Source organism: Labrus bergylta, chromosome 18 (genome assembly GCF_963930695.1).
Source record: "Labrus bergylta chromosome 18, fLabBer1.1, whole genome shotgun sequence".
Classification (NCBI taxonomy): Eukaryota; Metazoa; Chordata; class Actinopteri; order Labriformes; family Labridae; genus Labrus; species Labrus bergylta.
This window is the reverse complement of record NC_089212.1, coordinates 25,976,939-25,996,162: the sequence shown is the minus strand read 5'-3', so window position 1 is coordinate 25,996,162 and position 19,224 is coordinate 25,976,939. Positions and strand designations below refer to the sequence as shown.

General features: G+C 41.5%; 2 protein-coding genes across 4 annotated transcripts in view; one reads left to right on the top strand and one right to left on the bottom strand.

Moving 5' to 3' along the window:
• Positions 1–5,024, top strand: part of LOC110002661 (ladderlectin-like) — a 191,065-nt gene extending 186,041 nt beyond the window's left edge. For both annotated transcript variants that reach the window (XM_065947662.1, XM_065947661.1), the window contains 4 exons: positions 2,924–3,003; positions 3,301–3,432; positions 3,559–3,667; positions 4,679–5,024. In XM_065947662.1, coding sequence (XP_065803734.1) covers positions 2,924–3,003; positions 3,301–3,432; positions 3,559–3,667; positions 4,679–4,746 — 389 coding nt within the window. In that variant the 3' untranslated portion in view covers positions 4,747–5,024. The remainder of the gene's footprint in view (positions 1–2,923; positions 3,004–3,300; positions 3,433–3,558; positions 3,668–4,678) is intronic.
• Positions 5,025–14,180: 9,156 nt separating this feature from the next.
• LOC110002359 (ladderlectin) lies at positions 14,181–17,727 on the bottom strand. 2 transcript variants are annotated; one of them, XM_020657962.3, is made up of 8 exons: positions 17,596–17,727; positions 17,444–17,497; positions 17,227–17,274; positions 16,729–16,791; positions 16,120–16,229; positions 15,684–15,818; positions 15,434–15,542; positions 14,181–14,765 (listed from the first exon to the last, which is right to left on the bottom strand). In XM_020657962.3, the coding sequence occupies exons 1-8, from the start codon at positions 17,654–17,656 to the stop codon at positions 14,698–14,700; spliced, it is 648 nt and encodes a 215-aa protein (XP_020513618.2). In that variant the 5' UTR covers positions 17,657–17,727; the 3' UTR covers positions 14,181–14,697. The 2 variants fall into 2 exon arrangements, with proteins under 2 accessions (XP_020513618.2, XP_020513619.2); XM_020657963.3 differs by having other exon boundaries at positions 17,444–17,494.
• Between the last annotated feature and the right edge of the window lie 1,497 nt (positions 17,728–19,224).

The window sequence follows — 19,224 nt, the reverse complement described above, 5'->3', positions numbered from 1 at the left end:
CTCACTGTTCACTGTCACAAAGCTCCAGACTCTGTCCACCTTCTTCAGACGTCGATCAGCTCCTCTGGGTGATGGCAGAGAGGACTCTTCATCTGGGAGAGCTGCTGGTGTAAGGTCATTTCTCCCACAGTGGATGAGCAGGGCATCTGGCACAGGTGATAAAAGGAGGAGGTTCCTTCAAACTCTGTGACCCCAGCCTGACCTCTGTAACAGGTGTGCAGATGAAGGTTGAAATGAGTCATTTTTAGGTTCAGTTGATTGTAAAATGGAAAAGAAAACATCACCTTTCTATTTAACATTTAGCTGGTGTATGACTCAGTGTGATTTTTATTTTTAGAAGACTGTATTGTTAACAACAGCTTGTTTTGACAATCCTCTTATGAAACTTAAATAAAGATCACAGGATATAAACTTTTAACAGATGATTTTAACTTACACTTCACCTCTGTGGAAGATGTCAGACCAGCTGCTTTTATCTCTTCTTTGCCTAAATGAAGACACAAAAAACGATTGATTTACTGTTCACTTAAATATATTAGAAAAGCAGACATGACTCACATTGCAGACTATCAGTTTCTAACGGAATACAACATATCTTACCACCTGTAGTCTAACCTAGCTTAAATATAGCTTAAATATTGAAAACGATTTCATTAAAACGATTTCATTAAAAACAGAGGACCCAGCAGCCCACGTATTTTCAATAATGATCAAAATAACTGGATTTTTTAAAACACAGTGTTTAAATATTAGACTTTGAATACGGCGGTTTGTTGTACTTACACATTTCTTCATCGTAGACCGGCAGAGCGCTTTCGGCGCATCAGGGCAGTACGCTAAGTGGGCGGGGCGTGTTACCAGGGCTCCTCCCCCCGGACCCTACGATGTGTACAATCTTTCGTAGTATTGTTGAAATACTCTATTTATAGCTTTATTTGAGAAAAATTGTTTATCACCCTGATTTATAACTGGTATTGTATTTGCAACTGTTTTTTCCTTCACCAGTCTAGCCAGCAGTTTACCAGTTTTTTCTCCACCTTCATAAAAACTTGTTCTTAATCTATAAAGAACATATTCTGCTTTTTTGTTGTAAATCTTGTGTAATTGAAATTTGAGCTTGCAGAGCTCTTGAAATTGCTCATCAGAGAAATGTTTAGACAATTTTAGCTCTTTATTCTTTATATCCTTTTCCAAGATCTTAATTCTGCTCAGATTCTCTTTTTTCTTTTTGGCAGCATGTGCAATAAATTTACCCCTTATGTATGCTTTTGAAGCTTCCCACACCGTTGCCATTTCCTCTGTGCTACCAATGCTGATTTCAAAGAACATTTTTAAGTCTTTCTCCAAAGCTTCCTTAAAGATTGGGTCTAACATTAATGAGGTATTCAACCTCCACCTGCCTCTGCCTATGCACCCTCTCCATCTCAAACACGTCGTCAATTTAAACACCGAGCCCTTCAGTTAGAATCTTTTGTACACAGTCAGGCAGCGTCCCGTTAGTACCAAAAGTCTCTTTTAATCCCACCAACCTCACGTTACTCAGCCTGCTATGGTTTTTTAAGGACTTTCACTCTGTTCCACAGGGCTTCCATTTGTTTATCCATACTCCCTCCTTCTTTCAGCAGCCACTCCGAAGTTTCCTCCAGGTGTGCAATGCGTGCTTCAGCCTCCCCAAAGCGCTCCTGCATGGCCGTCACCGCTGTATTCAGCTCCGCTGTAGTTTGTTTAATAGTTGAAACATCCGTTGCCACACTCTGCAGAGTGTCGCTCATCTTCAAAATTTCTGTGAATAACCTATCAAGACTATCCGACGAACTTGGTGGTGCAGGAGCCGCATCGGCTAGGTCGACCTCGTGTGAGGGGCTTTTCCGTGTAGGCATGCGACTTGGGTTTTTAAAGTATTTAGATGTCGCCATCACCTCTCGAGCATGTAATATTTAAGTACTGACACTAAAATAGCTGAAACAAGCACTTTTACCAATAATGATTGTTTTTCATATTAGAAACTATAAATCAACCTGTGCAGGGCGAGAGCCCCTCTACATTGCGGCCATCTTGGTTGCTGCACCCACGTGACTCCAAAAAACTTTCCTTTTTGATAAATCTTATAGTTAGGGCTGGTGTAGACCAGCTCCTAGTTATGCTGCTATAGACTTAGACTACCGGGGGAACTGGCACCTTGAGCTCCTCTCTCTCTCTCTCTCTCTCTCTGTGAATATACTGTACATCATATCTATCTGTAAATCTCAGTCACTAACCACCTACTTTCCTAGGAGCTCTTGAGCTCTCTTAGGCTCCTCGAGATCGTTGGTTGACGGCCTGCCAGAACACACCACCCCCCCTCGTCCTGCTTTTCATCCCATCTCTCCCCCTATCCCCTTCCAAGTCCGGCGCAGTCTAGGCCTGTGAAGGCTGTTTTGTCATGAGCCGGGGATCCGGCCTGAAGATTTCTGCCTTTTAATAAGACAGTTTTTTATTACCACTGTAACTTTTACTGCTTTGCTAAAGTGCTCATGATGGATAGGCCAGGTCTTTGTAATATAACAATGAGTAAGGTCTTTTACCTGCTCTTTGTTAAAGTGTCTCCAGATAACACGTAATGAGTTGACGCTATACAAATAAAAATTGATTGATATCTACTTTCTCAGTGCAAAGGCGTGTCATGACTATTCATGGACATAATGTTTAGTAAACTTATGTGTCTATCTTGCCATAATATCATGTTGTAATGTCCAATAATTTACCCTTACTGAAAGTTATAACTGTAGTCATAAGAATGTTTTTAGAATGATCCCCGGAGTAATTTTGTATTTCAAAGCGGGCCACGGCAGACTTAAGTTTGGGAAAGGCTGGACTAGCTTACAGTAGGTGCATCAGTGAGGTTTCACTTCTACATTCACTTCTTTCTAAACTTTGTTTGCAGATTGTCCCAGTGGTTGGACTCAGTACAGCGGTCGCTGTTTCCTCTACGTTCCAACAGCAATGCGTTGGGGCGAGGCTGAGGTAATCATTGATTTGGATCCAGTACAGAGCTCCTGAACACTGAACGCTCTCCAGTCTCTACCCTCCGTCGTCATTTCTGAACACATTCTCTAGTTTATCGCTGGATGTTTGGTCCGGTCACACTGTATGAAGACTACTTGAAGGGTAGTTCACTTCTGGAGTATTAAGGAGCTTCTGTATTTGAAGAGTTGGGAGTATAAAGGAACATGTTGTTAAATGGAATATTCGATTACTTGATAATGTCACATTATTGGCCTTCACATCGTGCTACTTTTCTGTCCTCTCTCATTTCTGCAGAGGAACTGTCAGTCTCAAGGTGGAAACCTCGCATCAGTGCACAGCTACAATGAGTATCACTTTATTCAGGGAATGATAACGAGTCAGACTAGAGAGTATCCAGAAACATGGATTGGAGGCTCAGACGCACTGGTATCTTAATGCTTACACAAAAATCTCAATCTCAAAGTGACACAAAACAAAATCATAAAGACATTTTTTTGTGTCAGTCTTTCTGAAGTGAGTGTGTGTGTGTGTGTGTGTGTGTTTCTTGGCTAGGAGCGTACTTGGCTGTGGAGCGATGGTTCATATTTCATCTTTTCCAACTGGTGTCGAGGACAGCCTGACAACCTGTTCAACCAGGACTGTCTGCTGATGAACTTTACTGGTAAGTCATTTTATCTTAAAGTAAAACTTTTGGTTTAACTCTTCAGGTTGTTTTGATGAAATGAGTGCATGTATTCCCAAAAGGTTTCTGAGGCAGAAATTAACTATTTTGAAGATACAGAAGACTAACTGTTGTCTGAATACAGAGCGTGGACGGGACGGCCGGCTCCTCCCCTTGTGTATAAAAGCTGTTTTAGTCAAGAACTAGAGAGAAGAAGAAGAACATACTCACTGATTATTTGGATGTTAGTAAGAGTTTTTAGATCACGCTCATTCTGTGTCAGTTTACATGAAATGTGAAGCTACGAGCTAACTAAAGAGCGCTAACATTAGCATGCTAACACAACAATGCAGGACACAGGTGATGTGAAGCTACGAGCTAACTGAATAGCACTTACATTAGCATGCTAACACAACAATGTGAAGCTACGAGCTAACTAAAGAGTGCTAACATTAGCATGCTAACACAACAATGCAGGACACAGGTGATGTGAAGCTACGAGCTAACTGAATAGCACTTACATTAGCATGCTAACACAACAATGTGAAGCTACGAGCTAACTAAAGAGCGCTAACATTAGCATGCTAACACAACAATTCAGGACACAGGTGATTGCAGCTCGAGATGAAACTCGAGTGTAGCAGGGGGTTGGAGGTGTGTCTCTGGAGGAGAGCGGAGGCTTCAGTATGGAGGAGGCGTGGCCTAACAGCAGTTTGTTTTGGTTTCATACTGGAGCTTAAGGGCGACATCTACTGGATCAAAAATTTGCTAATTCTGTCTTTAAAAAACAACGATTAGCCTGTCGATTCAATGGATTACAATGCATCATGTGTGGTTACAATGAAACTACAGCTGTGGGAAATGTACAAGGTCAAGATAAACTTTATTATTCCCGAGGTGCAATTTGCTTTACAGCCAGCAGTGAATCTGAAATACACACAATAATACTTTACCACTTTACCTTATTTTCAGCTTAAAACCAAAAATATCTTTTGTTTTTGACATTTACAGGTAAGAAGTGCTGGGATGATATGCAGTGTTACAGTTACCGCCCATTCGTCTGTGCAAAGAAACTTTAATCCTGCCTCGGCTGACGAGCGTGTCGCGAACTCCAACTCATCTGTGTTTAGTGTCATCAGTCTCAAATCTAATCTGAAGGCTCTAAAACTCATATCTTTGTTTTATTCTTACTATCGCGTCAAGTAATACAAACAGGAGCTGGACTGTCTCTCTGGTTTTATGCTTCTAACAGGAGCGGGATTGATGAGTTATGGAAGGAATGATTTTGGCAACACTTTATTCTGGAGAGTTCTTCTTTGTTGTTGTGATAAATTAAAAGTCTCATTCATCAAAACAAGCTGGTCTATGGTCTTTGTTTTGTCTAAAGAGTTGATTTCCCAGATTGCAAAGTTCTCATCCATCCATTTTCCATACCGCCTTTCCTGTTCCGGGTCGCTGGGGTTGCTGGAGTTGATCCCAGCTGTCATTGGTCGAGAAGCGGGGTCACACCTTGGACTGGTCACCAGCCAATCACAGAGCTGACATATAGAAACAGACCACCAGACACACTGCACCAATCAGCCTGTCAATGTCGCTAAAGTTTAGAATTTGGGGGTGTTAAATCATTTTGACAGTGAAGTGTTGTTCAGTGACAGAGCTGTTTACCGCCTTTATTTTGAAAATGGGGTTCATTTATTAATTTATTGTTGTGGTTCATAGTTCAGTAGAATTCATTAACTATGATTGTGAACAATAAAGATAACAGCTTTGCCGGTTGATTTACGATCTTCATTCATGCAGGTAAGCTGTAAGTGAAAGTGAAAGGAACTCCCTGCTTCACACTAACACAGTTACCATCAGGTGCACGCTACACAGGTATATCCACCAGATACAAGAAAATACATTTTCCCACTCACTGTTGAATTTTTAAGTTCACTTTATGCAGGATAAATTTTCACAATAGATTCAGACTCAGAAAAGTAAATACAATGTAATAACATCACACAACAGGGAGTGATATCAGCACTGCTGTTGATTTCGTCCACAGTAAAAACAGATTATATAGCGTCGTATAGAGCAGTGGTTCCCAAAGTGGGGGTCGGGACCCCCTGGGGGGTTGCGACACACTGGGAGGGGGGTCACGAGATGCCTTCCAAAAACAAATACAAACTGGAGAGGGAGAGTGAGAGAGAGAGAGTGGGGGAGAGGGAGAGAGAGAGACATAGAGAGGGAGTGAGACAGAGAGAGAGAGGGACAGAGAGAGAGAGAGGGGGGGAGAGAGAGAGAGAGAGAGAGAGGGAGAGAGAGAGACATAGAGAGGGAGTGAGACAGAGAGAGAGAGGGACAGAGAGAGAGGGGGGAGAGAGAGAGAGAGAGAGAGGGAGAGAGAGAGACATAGAGAGGGAGTGAGACAGAGAGAGAGAGGGACAGAGAGAGAGAGAGAGGGGAGAGAGAGAGAGAGACAGAGACAGAGATAGAGATCGTTTTGAATCGGAAATTGATTTTGAATCGAATCGTGAGAAACCCAAACATTCCCAGTTCTCCAGTATGTTCTTCTCCACTCTTTAGTTCAGATTGTTATTCTGTTGAACTACACGTAGCATTGATATGAAGACCCTGTCATGTACGCCGACGAGTGATCCAGGTATAACTCCTACATAAGACTCTTTGCCAGAGAATATTCCTCTTGTACACTTTCCCAGTCAGGCTGGTCCTCCTTCTTGTGGCATAATGTTAATCAATAACTGTCATGAATTACCTCTTTTTTTTTTTTTAACATCCAAACAGTCCACTGACCTCAATGACTATAAGCAAAGACTTGTCTCATTCTCCTCCAGCCTGAAAACGGCCAAGACAACATATTATCAGAACAAGATATGCAATGCCACTGTTACGGCTCTGGCTGTGATCCTGTTTCTGTGTATCCTTTGTGTCCCCTCCCCCTCTGTCTGTCTGTGTGTGTGTCTCTGGAGGGTGTGGCTGCAATCAACACCGGGTGACTACTCACACCTGCAGCTCATCTGCTCATCTGCCTCAAATTAAAAGCCCTGGGCTCAACTCGAGTCATTGCCAGATTATTGAGTCTACTGAAGTGGTAGATACTATTGGCTGCTCCTAACATTTGTTAGAGTTTTGTTCCTAGTGTTTTACTAGTGGATCTTAACTGATTTTTCTCTCCTGTTGTCCAGATTCTCACTGGTGTCATCTCCTCCAGTCTGCTCTCCTCACAGATAATGCAACCACTCACCCGCCTGCCTACAGAACCAGCTACTGCATAGTCTCCTCCACGCCGTCATTACCAGCCAGCCAGTCAGCCATCCACCTTTCCCAAACCCTGCAATAAAACCTCAAATCCTTCAACTTTGCTGCTGTGTCTGCTTTTGGGTCTGGATACAAACCGTAACAGCCACAGATACAACAAAAATGTTTTCTGCTTTTAACTCATTGCTTCAACCACCTCCTCCTCCACCCTCCAATCTGTTCACACCAGACATGTTTGCCTCGTATTTTACTGAAAAGGTTGCAACCATCAGTAACCAGTTTTCTGAGCCTGACCAACTCAGCCCAAAGGCACCAACCAAAAGTGCCTCAATCGACTCATTCTCCTCTCTGACTGAGGATGAAGTCTCTAAGCTTGTGCTAGACTCTCAGCCCACCACCTGTCCTCTGGACCCAATACCATCAAGCCTCCTGCAGACCATTTCCTCTCCGCTTTATGCTGCACTTAAGCATATCGTCAACTCCTCTCTGTCAACGGGTGTGTTCCTCACCGCATTCAAGCAAGCATGGGTCACCCCTCTGCTCAATAAACCCACACTAAACCCAGCCCTGGTTGAAAACTACAGACCGGTTTCTCTTCTGCCCTTTCTGTCGAAAATACTTGAGCGCACAGTCTTTAAGCAAGTCTCTGAGTTCCTGTCCAGAAACGATCTGTTTGACCCAAATCAGTCAGGCTTTAAGCGGGGCCACTCTACTGAAACTGCACTACTGTCGGTAACAGAATTGCTACGAGCTGCCAGAGCTGCGGGTCAGTCCTCAGTTCTATTACTGCTAGACCTGTCTGCTGCCTTTGACACAGTCAAGCATCAAATCCTCCTATCCACGCTCTCTGAACTTGGCATCTAAGGATCTGCCTTCTGCTGGTTCATGTCCTACCTCTCTGGGCAATCCTTTAGAGTGTTGTGGAAAGGGAGAAGTGTCCAAAGCGCACAGCTTATCCACAGGGGTACCTCAAGGGTCAGTGCTTGGTCCCCTTCTCTTCTCCATATACACAAGCTCACTTGGTTCAATAATCCGCTCTTATGGCTTCTCATACAATTGCTATGCTGATGATACCCAGCTCTTCCTGTCATTCCCGCCAAACGATGTGTAACGTAATTAAGTTATTAAGATGTTATATCTTTATTTAACCTCGTATTAAAAGAAGGGGGCACCACTTCCTGTTAAAGGAAGAAAATAACTTTAATGGTGTAAGTTAATTAATCAGTCAGTTTCATATCTTGAAAGAAGTAAATTTTGGAAATGTTAAACGAGAAAACACAGACAAAGTCCTGAATTTTATGTGTACAATTTAATATAAAAGCCAATAATGTACAGATGAAACAGATAAAGAATATGATTATTATGATCAGGATAATGCAATTATAATGTATGGTGACATTATATATTTAGTAATGAGATAAGACGTGGTATTGTTTGAATGACTTAATCAGAAAATGGTCAAAAAGGAAAAAGTTGAAAAAAAGAATTTTGGGATTCTATTTGGATTTAAAGGAGGGCTCTGAATAGACACGACTCAAGACTTAATCTTCCAATATCCCTTGCCACCAGCAGTCTTACTGTGAGATGTGTTCGATTGGACTTCGCCGGCTGGTCCCGTTTCAGTCTCCGACAGGTTTTCCCTTTCCTGGCTACCAGAGAGGTCCATGGGCCAGATTAGATGCGCTTGACACCTGGGTCGGAGTATGCAGCTGGGGTGGAGATTGTACATCGGTTCAGCCGTCTTCTCAGAAGCTCCAAGAGGATCAAACAGGAAAAAATTATTAAAGAGTCTTTTGATACGTTGATTTCCAATTCAGATTAACCGGATGGCCATCTCAATGAATCCAAACTCAGGAATTGGCGTTCAAAATTGAAGAGCAAAAACTTTAGAGAAGAAAGTTCAAAAACCTTGCTTGAGCCAGAAAGAATTGATGTTTCCAAAAATTGTGCGTGTTAAAGAAAGTTCGGCAGAGACTCGTCTCTACGGCACAAACTTAAAAGAAGTGATTTCGGACCGAAGTCCGAAGAGAAGCGAGCAAGAGCTGAAGCTCTAAACTTCAACAAATCAAAACTAAGAAGAAAAGATCTGAGCTCAGTGTGAACTCTTATCAGCTGGATGGGAGTAGGGGGGTCTGCAGGCAAAGAGGGGTGCCGCCCATGGATGACTCCCATTCTGACCGGAGGACAATTGTTTAAACTAAACCAAGTTTACTCAATAAGATTAAGAATAAGAATCTAAACATATATACATCACCATACATTCATTTCGATATTATTTCTATCAGATCCACGTTGATGTAGGGTTCACGTCATATATTTAGACAAACATTTCTATCAGATTCATGTTGAAATGAAAATCACACCATCTGGGAACATCCTCAGTTATTCCCAGCCTGTAGGTGAACAAAAACATGTTATACAGTCAACATTCTTAATAAGACATATTAATAAAGTAGGAAAAGAAATTGGTGTCTTTAAATAACAACTTCTATAGCTAATATCAAAGAGTATGCTTTATAACACGTCTAAATTTATAATTATGAAGGTTACGTATTCATGGATATTCTAACACTAGATGGCAATAGCGCTCCACGTCAAATTCCTATTAAACATAATATAACTCTTATTCCTATTCTTAAGAACAGATTTTGAGTTTAAAAAGATGATTATAATACATTCAATGTGACAATTATAAATATCTAGATGAAGAAAGACATAAATGTTCATTCGATGCAGAATTGAACGCTGTGGTTTAATTCAGCTTTTCAGCAGTCTTTCAACAGATGGTCAATTTTACAACTTTGCAGAGACTGGTTTCGGTCACAGTTCATGTCTTTGGGGTCAATTTGTAGATAGCAGAGTGTTCTGTTTCCGCTCAATTGTTTATTCCAGGTGTTGTAAAAGTTCATAATATCCTGTCCTCCAGAGCCTGTCTGAGAGGGAGACTTAAATCATTGATCAGTACCTTTGTTTCTTGGTAAAATAAACCCAGATGTTAATCCACAGTCCTGATTCCTGCAGGAAGAGAGGTTGGACAACGTGGCTGCTGATAACGGCTACACACTGTTACAGTCTCTGCAAGAATCTCATCATGCCTTCCTGATATCTCTAAATGGATGAATGAACGCCACCTTCAACTCAATCTTTCAAAGACTGAGCTCCTTGTCCTCCCAGCCAGTCCCTCTATGCAACCACAGATCAATATCCAGCTTGGAACAACCAAACTCATGCCCACAAAGTCTGCCTGGAAACTGGGTGTCATGATTGATGACCAGCTAACTTTTAAGGTTCAAGTAGCCTCGATTGCCCGGTCATGTCGATTTGCCCTGTACAACATCAGGAAGATCAGACCTTACCTGTCAACAAGATGGACTCCAGCATTCGAGACAAAGCCTTTCCTCCTCTTGGCTTACATAGGTTAAACTCCAGAGCTGAGGTTGTTCAGTCTGGGTAGCTCTTCACATACTGAATTCAAGCATCAGAGGATTCAGCTGAGAACTCGGCTCCTGCAACAAGAAGACCCTAGAGCAGTACTCTGGTCGAAGATCTGAATCCTGCTACGCTCCTCCTGCATCTGCCACGAAGGAACCCTGCCTGAATCTGTTGATTTAACATTCAACAGAGTCACTATCTAACCAACTTTGCAACGATCACCAGGAGTTACCCCAAGTAAGAGCTTTGGTCTGGGCAGAAATAGTTTCAGAGATAGTTATGTTTCTTTTATAACCACTGATAATTATGCATCATTGTTGACGAGACGTCACATTCTGTTTGTTATCTGTTGTAAGCTGCTGCATTTGTTTTATTGTAATGAACTGCTGTGTTCACCTATGTGTGTAATGCTATGCTAGTTTACCTTCAGTCAACGGCTTTCACAATCAGAAAGACCAGTGTACCCGCCTTTGAATCAAAGTCCGGCCACTGGCTTTCTGGTGTTTAAGTAACAGTTACTGAACTCAGCTCAGAGAGCTCAAACTATTTCAAAAGGTAGCCACACGGCTTCCTTTGTTGTCCACCATTTTGTCAACAAAGTCACTTGGTGCATTGTCTCTCTCCACCATCTTGTTCTCTCTCTCTCTCTCTCTCTCTCTCTCTCTCTCATCCACACACACACACACACACACACACACACACACACACACACACACACACACACACACACAACTACACTTTTTCACCTCATTTACAAGTTTTGCTTGATAGTGTTTGTTTGCTTAGATTAGTTTATAATAGTTATTTGTTTGATTAAGTTCATTGATTTTGGATTGATGTTGCTTTGTTTAAATAAATTATGTTATAATTTTAAGAGAGCAGTTCTTTGTGATTACTGGTGTATTTGCATTGTGATATAAGCTGGATGCGAAGGCTATGTGTACGGATTTCACGCCTTCAATTTATTAAATATAGTTATTCATTATTAATAATATTAGTAATTAAGTAACTAATTTGAGACTGATTTGAGTGATACTTTGGTTATATTTCCCTGATTAGAGGGTGGTGCCCCACGAGTTGATTAAACATGATAAACATTGATTGCAGCCACACCCTCCAGAGACACACACACAGACAGACAGAGGGGGAGGGGACACAAAGGATACACAGAAACAGGATCACAGCCAGAGCCGTAACAGTGGCATTGCATATCTTGTTCTGATAATATGTTGTCTTGGCCGTTTTCAGGCTGGAGGAGAATGAGACAAGTCTTTGCTTATAGTCATTGAGGTCAGTGGACTGTTTGGATGTTAAAAAAAAAAAAAAGAGGTCATGCATGACAGTTATTAATTAACATTATGCCACAAGGAGGAGGACCAGCCTGACTGGGAAAGTGTACAAGAGGAATATTCTCTGGCAAATAGTCTTATGTAGGAGTTATACCTGGATCACTCGTTGGCGTGCGTGACAGGGTCTTCATATCAATGCTACGTGTAGTTCAACAGAATAACAATCTGAACTAAAGAGTGGACAAGAACATACTGGAGAACTGGGAATGTTTGGGGTTCTCACGATTCAATTCAGAATCAATTTCCGATTCAAAACGATTCTGGATTCATGAATTCAAAGTCTATTTTTGAATTAGTCCATACTTCAGGATCTAGCCCCCCCTACTGGCCTGGGCCCCCCAAGCAGTCGCCTGACTTGCCTGTTGACAAACAGCATCTCTGCTAAGAAGGCAGACATGTCAAAGAAATGAGCGAGAGGAACAAGCTCCTTTCCTCTCTGCCTCAACATCCACATTTATCAAACAGAATCTAAGCTTTAGCAGAGGAGACAGTTGGGGGGGACTGATCGTGGACCCGGCCTGCAGGAGGACTCACTCCTGCTCACTGCGTGTCGCCTCGCCAAGGGGGGGAGCGAGTGAGAACTGAACTTCTGTGATGTCAACTTCAAGATTCCTCACTGAAAACATTTTACAGCCTTTTTTTTGACGGAAAAAACATGGCGGTATTTTTTTGTGTACAGCGCTCCATCCATCAAGGACGCCGCAGGTTCTTCTACGTAATCTAAAGCTTTTCACTGAAACCGTTGCACATCTCACTTCTCGTTTCTGTATCTTTCCTGGTCAGCGTTAGTTTCATTACACACTGACTGAAACTTGCGACATTTTACAGGCTGATTGGTGCAGTGTTGACTGATTTGATTTGTGAGTGTGTCTGGTTGTCTGTCTCTATATGTCAGCTCTGTGATTGGCTGGTGACCAGTCCAAGGTGTGACCCCACCTCTTGCCCAATGACAGCTGACATCAGCTCCAGCCCCCCCGCGACCCGGAACAGGAAAGGCGGTATAGATAATGGATGGATGAAAACTTTGCAATCTGGGAAATCAACTCTTTAAATCAAACAAAGACCGTAGACCAGCTTGTGTTTAATGATCACAACAACAAACTGTAACATATTGACCTGAAATCAACTTAAAACTCACAGGACATTAATGAAAAACCCCCACTCTTCCTGTTTACTGATAACAAAAGCCATTCATTTGATTAACTGTAAAAGACACTTTACATCGGAATGTGAAGAACAGGACATAAAAAAACAATAAGCCTTTAAAAAACAAGAAGCCTTTAATCCAAGTTGGCGAACCAGACCACTTGGGTACGTGTGAACGACTTTCAGAATAAACAATCCCCGGAAGACAGCCGTCTGCCGAGTTAATCAACACGGCAGGGGAGGCCTTTGATGTGATCTGGACTATCTCAAACGGACTTAATAGCTTTTAGACCCGTTGAACGAACTGCCCTAAAAGAATTTCGGTTCAATCCCTGAATCGGATATATGTATCCATGACATCAAGACTAACACTTTCATGCAAGTTAGATTCCGCTACGATCATCTATGACGAACTTAGATATTGAAAAACTACATCACATTACCTGATGAACTCTACTTGAATCTTATGTGGAGCACTACTGCCCCCTAGTGGCAAGAGCGCTGTACCAACCTGAGTTTCAGGACGGAGGAAGTACGATAGTTACTATGTGATTTTGTCCTATTTATAAACTTAGTATTTTAAGATATGATTTTATACCCTTCACACTATATTAATGTGTTTTTGAATGTTGAATGGTAGAAGGACCCACGGACAACTGCTTGGACCGCTGTGTTTTTCTTCAAACCCATCTCATTGTCGACTCCAGACCTGCTACGGCGGTTATCGTGGGCCACCGGCATTCCTGATCCGAAAGAACTCGACGGGAAGTCTTGGTACCATTCGGCGGAGTTGAATTGAACACTACGCCTCAGTAAGGAAGCGTTCTGATTATGAGATTGGGGTATTGAGTCAAGCTTGTGGTATCCGAATCAAAGCCTCAGAGTCAGCTTTCATCAAATTTATTAAGTTCCCTTTTTATTTTCTTTCTCAAAATCCCACTTCGTTAAATCCCTCAAACAATATAGTTAAACTCCAAAATCAACATAATCTCACCATGGCAACTTAAAACAAATTCAATATTATTATTCAAGTTATATCACTGTCGTAATTATACTGATATTACTTATGCATTTCCTTTAAACTCTTCTGTTCATCATTTTCCTTTATTAAACTTTCATATAAACTTTCAGTACTTTGTCTGTGTAATTTTATGGTTTTTACTGCTTAAGAATTCATCCCAATGATATGAGACAGATTTATAGATTCATTCATTACTACAAGTAATATTAGTTTCCTTACTTAACAAGGATGGTGCCCTGAGTTATATATATTTAAATATTAAAAGTAGATACGCTACAAAAGAACTGAACTCTCAAGAATAAAGTGTTGCCAATTATTTATTTATTTGTTTGTTTATTTAACATGGACATACAGTAACATTGGTTCTGTAACATTTAACCATGCACTAGTTCCAGATGCACTGCTCTTAGTGTTTACAGAAAAATGTTAATTTGCAACACCTGTCCACGGGAGGCTTTTAGAAACAACAGAGATAAAGATAAAAAGGGTAAGAAAATGAAAACAGTTCAGTTATAAAAACAGTGCAGTTATGAATGCAACAGGGATAAAATACAGTTACAGAGAGAGAAAATATACAACAGACATTTGTGAGCTCATGTGGGTTTAGGTGTGAGAACATGTTGTTTCATTCCTTCCATAACACATCGATCCCGCTCCTATTAGAAGCATAAAACCAGAGAGACAGTCCAGCTCCTGTTTGAATTACTTGACATGATAGTAAGAAAAAAATGAGTTTTAGAGCCTTCAGATTAAATATGAGACTGATGAGACGAAACACAGATGAGTTGGAGTTCTCGACACGTTCGTCAGCCGAGGCAGGATTAAAGTTTCTTTGCACAGACGAATGGGAAGTATTTGTAGCACTGATTATCATCCCAGCACTTGTAACCTGTAAATGTCAAAAACAAAAGATATTTCCCACAGCTGTAGTTTCATTGTAACCACACATGATGCATTGTAATCCATTGAATCGACAGGCTAATCGTTGTTTTTTAAAGACAGAATTAGCAAATTTTTGATCCAGTAGATGTCGCCCTTAAGCTCCAGTATGAAACCAAAACAAACTGCTGTTTGGCCACACCTCCTCCATACTGAAGCCTCCGCCCTCCTCCAGAGACACACCTCCAACCCCCTGCTACACTCGAGTTTCATCTCGATCTGCAATCACCTGTGTCCTGAATTGTTGTGTTAGCATGCTAATGTTAGCGCTCTTTAGTTAGCTCGTAGCTTCACATTTCATGTAAACTGACACAGAATGAGCGTGATCTAAAAACTCTTACTAACATCCAAATAATCAGTGAGTATGTTCTTCTTCTTCTCTCTAGTTCTTGACTAAAACAGCTTTTATACTCAAGGGGAGGAGCCGGCCGTCCCGTCCACGTAAACGTCCATGAGTTTTATTTTTGGCTGCTCTGTATTCAGATAACAGTTAGTCTTCTGTATCTTCAAAATAGTTAATTTCTGCCTCAGAAACCTTTTGGGAATACATGCACTCATTTCATCAAAACAACCTGAAGAGTTAAACCAAAAGTTTTACTTTAAGATAAAATGACTTACGAGAAAAGTTCATCATCAAACAGTCCTGGTTGAACATGTTGTTAGGATTTCTTCGACACCAGTTGGAAAAGTTAAAATGTGAACCATCACTCCACAGCCAAGTACGCTCCTAGCCAAGAAACACACACACACACACACACACACACACACATACACACACACACTTCAGTAAGGCTGATGCAAAAACTTTCTTTATGACTTTGTTTTGTGTCACTTTGAGATTGAGATTTTTGTGTGAGCATTAAGATACCCGTTGTGCGTCTGAGCCTCCAATCCATGTTAATGGATACCCTCCAGTCCGCCTCGCAATCATTCGCTGAATAAAGTGATACTCATCGAAGCTGTGCACTGATGCAAGGTTTCCACCTTGAGACTGACAGTTCCTCTGCAGAAATGAGAAAGGACAGAAAAGTAGCACGATGTGAAGGCCAATAATGTGACATTATCAAGTAATAGAATATTCCATTTAACAACATGTTCCTTTATACTCCCAACTCTTCAAATACAGAAGCTCCTTAATACTCCAGAAGTGAACTACCCTTCAAGTAGTCTTCATACAGTGTGACCGGACCAAACATCCAGCGATAAACTAGAGAATGTGTTCAGAAATGACGACGGAGGGTACATAGAGACTGGAGAGCGTTCAGTGTTCAGGAGCTCTGTACTGGATCCAAATCAATGATTACCTCAGCATCAGCCCAACGCATTGCTGTTGGAAAGTAGAGGAAACAGCGACCGTTGTACTGAGTCCAACCACTGGAACAACCACTTGATCTTTGGACGGTGAGCTTGTCACCTGCAAACAAAGTGAAGAAAGAAGTGAATGTAGAAGTGAAACCTCACTGATGCACCTACTGTAAGCTAGTCCAGCCATTCCCAAACTTAAGTCTGCCGTGGCCCGCTTTGAAATACAAAATTACTCCGGGGATCATTCTAAAAACATTCTTATGACTACAGTTATAACTTTCAGTAAGGGTAAATTATTGGACATTACAACATGATATTATGGCAAGATAGACACAAAAGTTTACTAAACATTATGTCCATGAATAGTCATGACAGGCCTCACTAATCACTTAAAGGGTTGACTCATGGTAAATCATCATTATTGTGATATTTCTTTTATTTTTTAAATTGGTGGAGGGCTTTTCGCGGCACACCTGCAGTACCCACACGGCCCACCAGGGGGGGCGCAGCCCACACTTTGGGAAGCACTGAGCTAGACAACGCTCTTCATGATTTTGCTTTTTTATCACAACCTTTGCACTGAGAAAGTAGATATAACCTCAACTCACCCTCTGCCATCACATCACCTTCTAGAACGGAGGGTTCTCCTTTCATTTCATCCGGCTGTGCTTCTAGGAAAGGTTGAAAGGTTAAACACATGTCAGCGACTGGCTTCATCTGTTTTCATCTCTTTTTGATCACAATCAGATGCGCTGTTTGCCAACAGGCGAGGCAGGGAACTGCTGGGGGCCCCAGAGGGCTGACAAACTTTAAAATCACAGCAGTGGCTCAAAATGTACAAATTTTGCAATGACAGTAGGATACCTCCCTAAAGGGGGCCCCATCTGAGAGCACTTCCCTCTCCTTTTAAAGCTTTGTCAATTAAAGCCACCTGAGGAGAGGAATCATCCGTGTGGGAGTAAAAGAAAGGAAGAGGAGGAAGTGTAGGAACACTGCCAGACATAATAGTGATGAACACAGGCCGGAGGGGCCCCGACAGATTAAAGGGTCTCCTCTTAACACGAGGTAACTGCTTTGTCTGATTCAATCTAAGGACACCAACTCACCGTCTTGAATGGACAAGTCAACTACCGTTTCGTTGTCTCCTGAACCAGCTGGAAGTTAAACACAGAAGTCTTATTATTCTTATTATTATTCTTTATTTCATGCTCATTTATAAAACTGTATTTCCTGGTTGCTCATCAGAGCATTTGCACTGAGGTGAAAAACAGAAATCTGATGTCATTGTGCAAACAAAAAAGAGAAAAAAAAACACCAACTCACCTTCTTGAATGGATGGTTCTTCTGATTCTCCCGTCATGTGATCGGGCTGTTCTTCTGGAAAAGATGCAAACACCATTTAACTGACGTCTGCTGTTTTTTCATTACATGAACTCTTTTCTTTTCTAGGTATTGATTTGTCTGTTAACACTCACCAGCAGCATCAGTCAGGGCCGTCGCGGCACAGACGAGTAGCAACACGATCAGCATCTTCATGGCTGAGTTTGATGCAGGTCGTCAAAGTGATGAATGGATTATGATGTCTTCTTCTCGTAGCTTCAGATTTTCTGTGAGGAGATGAAGAACAGGTCACCTCTTAAATACAGTTACTTATCTTCATGTATTTTTTATTTCCTTATTTCCTTATCAGATTTAGGGAATAAATGACTTTAGAGGCCGAAGATCAAGCAACGAGGAAATACATTTGTTTTGATCGGGAAGGGATTTAATTAATCAGCTCACCTGTGAACGGATTAAATGGTTAAACAAGGTCAACATTTTATTTCCTTTCTATATTCATGTAAGGCCTCATTATGTTGAAATATTTCTCCTACAGGTCACTTCATCTATCTCTCTCTTTCTATCTCAGAATTTGTAAAAAAAAAAAAATGATTGAAAGAATAATCAACTAAAGCACCAAAATCTGGAGTTACATCTGGTAATGCTGCTCTGTCTGACAGAATGAACATTAGAGCCCGACCGATAATATCAAGTGACTATCATTCAACAGTCAAACAGCATTTCATTTTGAGTTGAAGTGTACTACACTAGCAGTTATCTTGAAGCTGTCACCAGCAGATTACAACAAGCATCATCACCCTCCAGAGTATCAAGCGGCAACCTCCGGTCTTGAAATATGAAGCCAATGCAGAAGTGTAAAATCTTGCAGCGCGTCGAGGGTCCGCTTGAGGCTGGCTGCAGCAGAGATTAACATGTTTACAGCCTGGTACAAAAAAAACGAAATAGTTCTGATTCGTTTTTGTCATCACTGGCACACACTGTACGGGGGTACTTTGTACATTTTTTTAAAACACAGCTCTTTTTTGATTTTATGAACGACATGTTATCCATAGTTAGGTGTGTAGCTAACAGGAGGTTTAAAACCCGCCTCAGCTCCAGCTCTCAGCCTGTCTTTAGGTTGACTGAAAGTTAGACTGAGACAGCATTTCCAGCATGGAGGCTGCTGCTGATGAGCCTCCAGTGCCCCCTGCAGGAACAGACGGCTGATGTCACTCAGGCTTTGTCCATTCATATTTACAGACTATGGTGGTGACGCAAGTACGCGCGCAGTAACTTTCCAGTTGAGAGTGTCATAGTGTTTACGTTAAAGTCTGTGAATGTGATTTTTCACACTTAAATATAATATAAATCAAGTCTATCCTCTGAAAATAACTCTGTGAGTCATGACTGTCTACAATGGGTGTAACACCCGAGTCCCACTGTCTGTGATGCTTTCAGAGTTTTCCGAGTCCTATCTTCAGTTTGTTTACATTGTCGGGATGGCCGGCTGACTCCTCCCCTCGTGTATAAAAGTTGTTTAATTGAGGGACTAGAGAAAAGAAGAATAACATACTGTACTCACTGCTTAACTGTGTTTCTAGATCACGCTCATTTCAGGTAAATTTCCATGCAGTGTGAAGATATGAGCATAATAAAGATTGCTAGCATTAGCATGCTAACACAACAATGCAGCGCCAGTTGTTTTGGTTTCATGCTGGTGCTCAAGGGCGACATCTGCTGGATCAAAACATCACATATAAAGCCTTTAAACTGGATCTCTTTTC

Excerpts from the sequence above, each read along its gene's own strand:
- LOC110002359 (XM_020657962.3), bottom strand. The coding sequence starts at position 17,656 with ATGAAGATGCTGATCGTGTTGCTACTCGTCTGTGCCGCGACGGCCCTG. Across the intron at positions 16,792-17,226 it reads TGACTTGTCCATTCAAGACG|AAGCACAGCCGGATGAAATG; the intron begins GTGAGTTGGTGT and ends AACCTTTCCTAG. Across the intron at positions 15,543-15,683 it reads GAGGCTCAGACGCACAACGG|GAGCGTACTTGGCTGTGGAG; the intron begins GTATCTTAATGC and ends TTTCTTGGCTAG.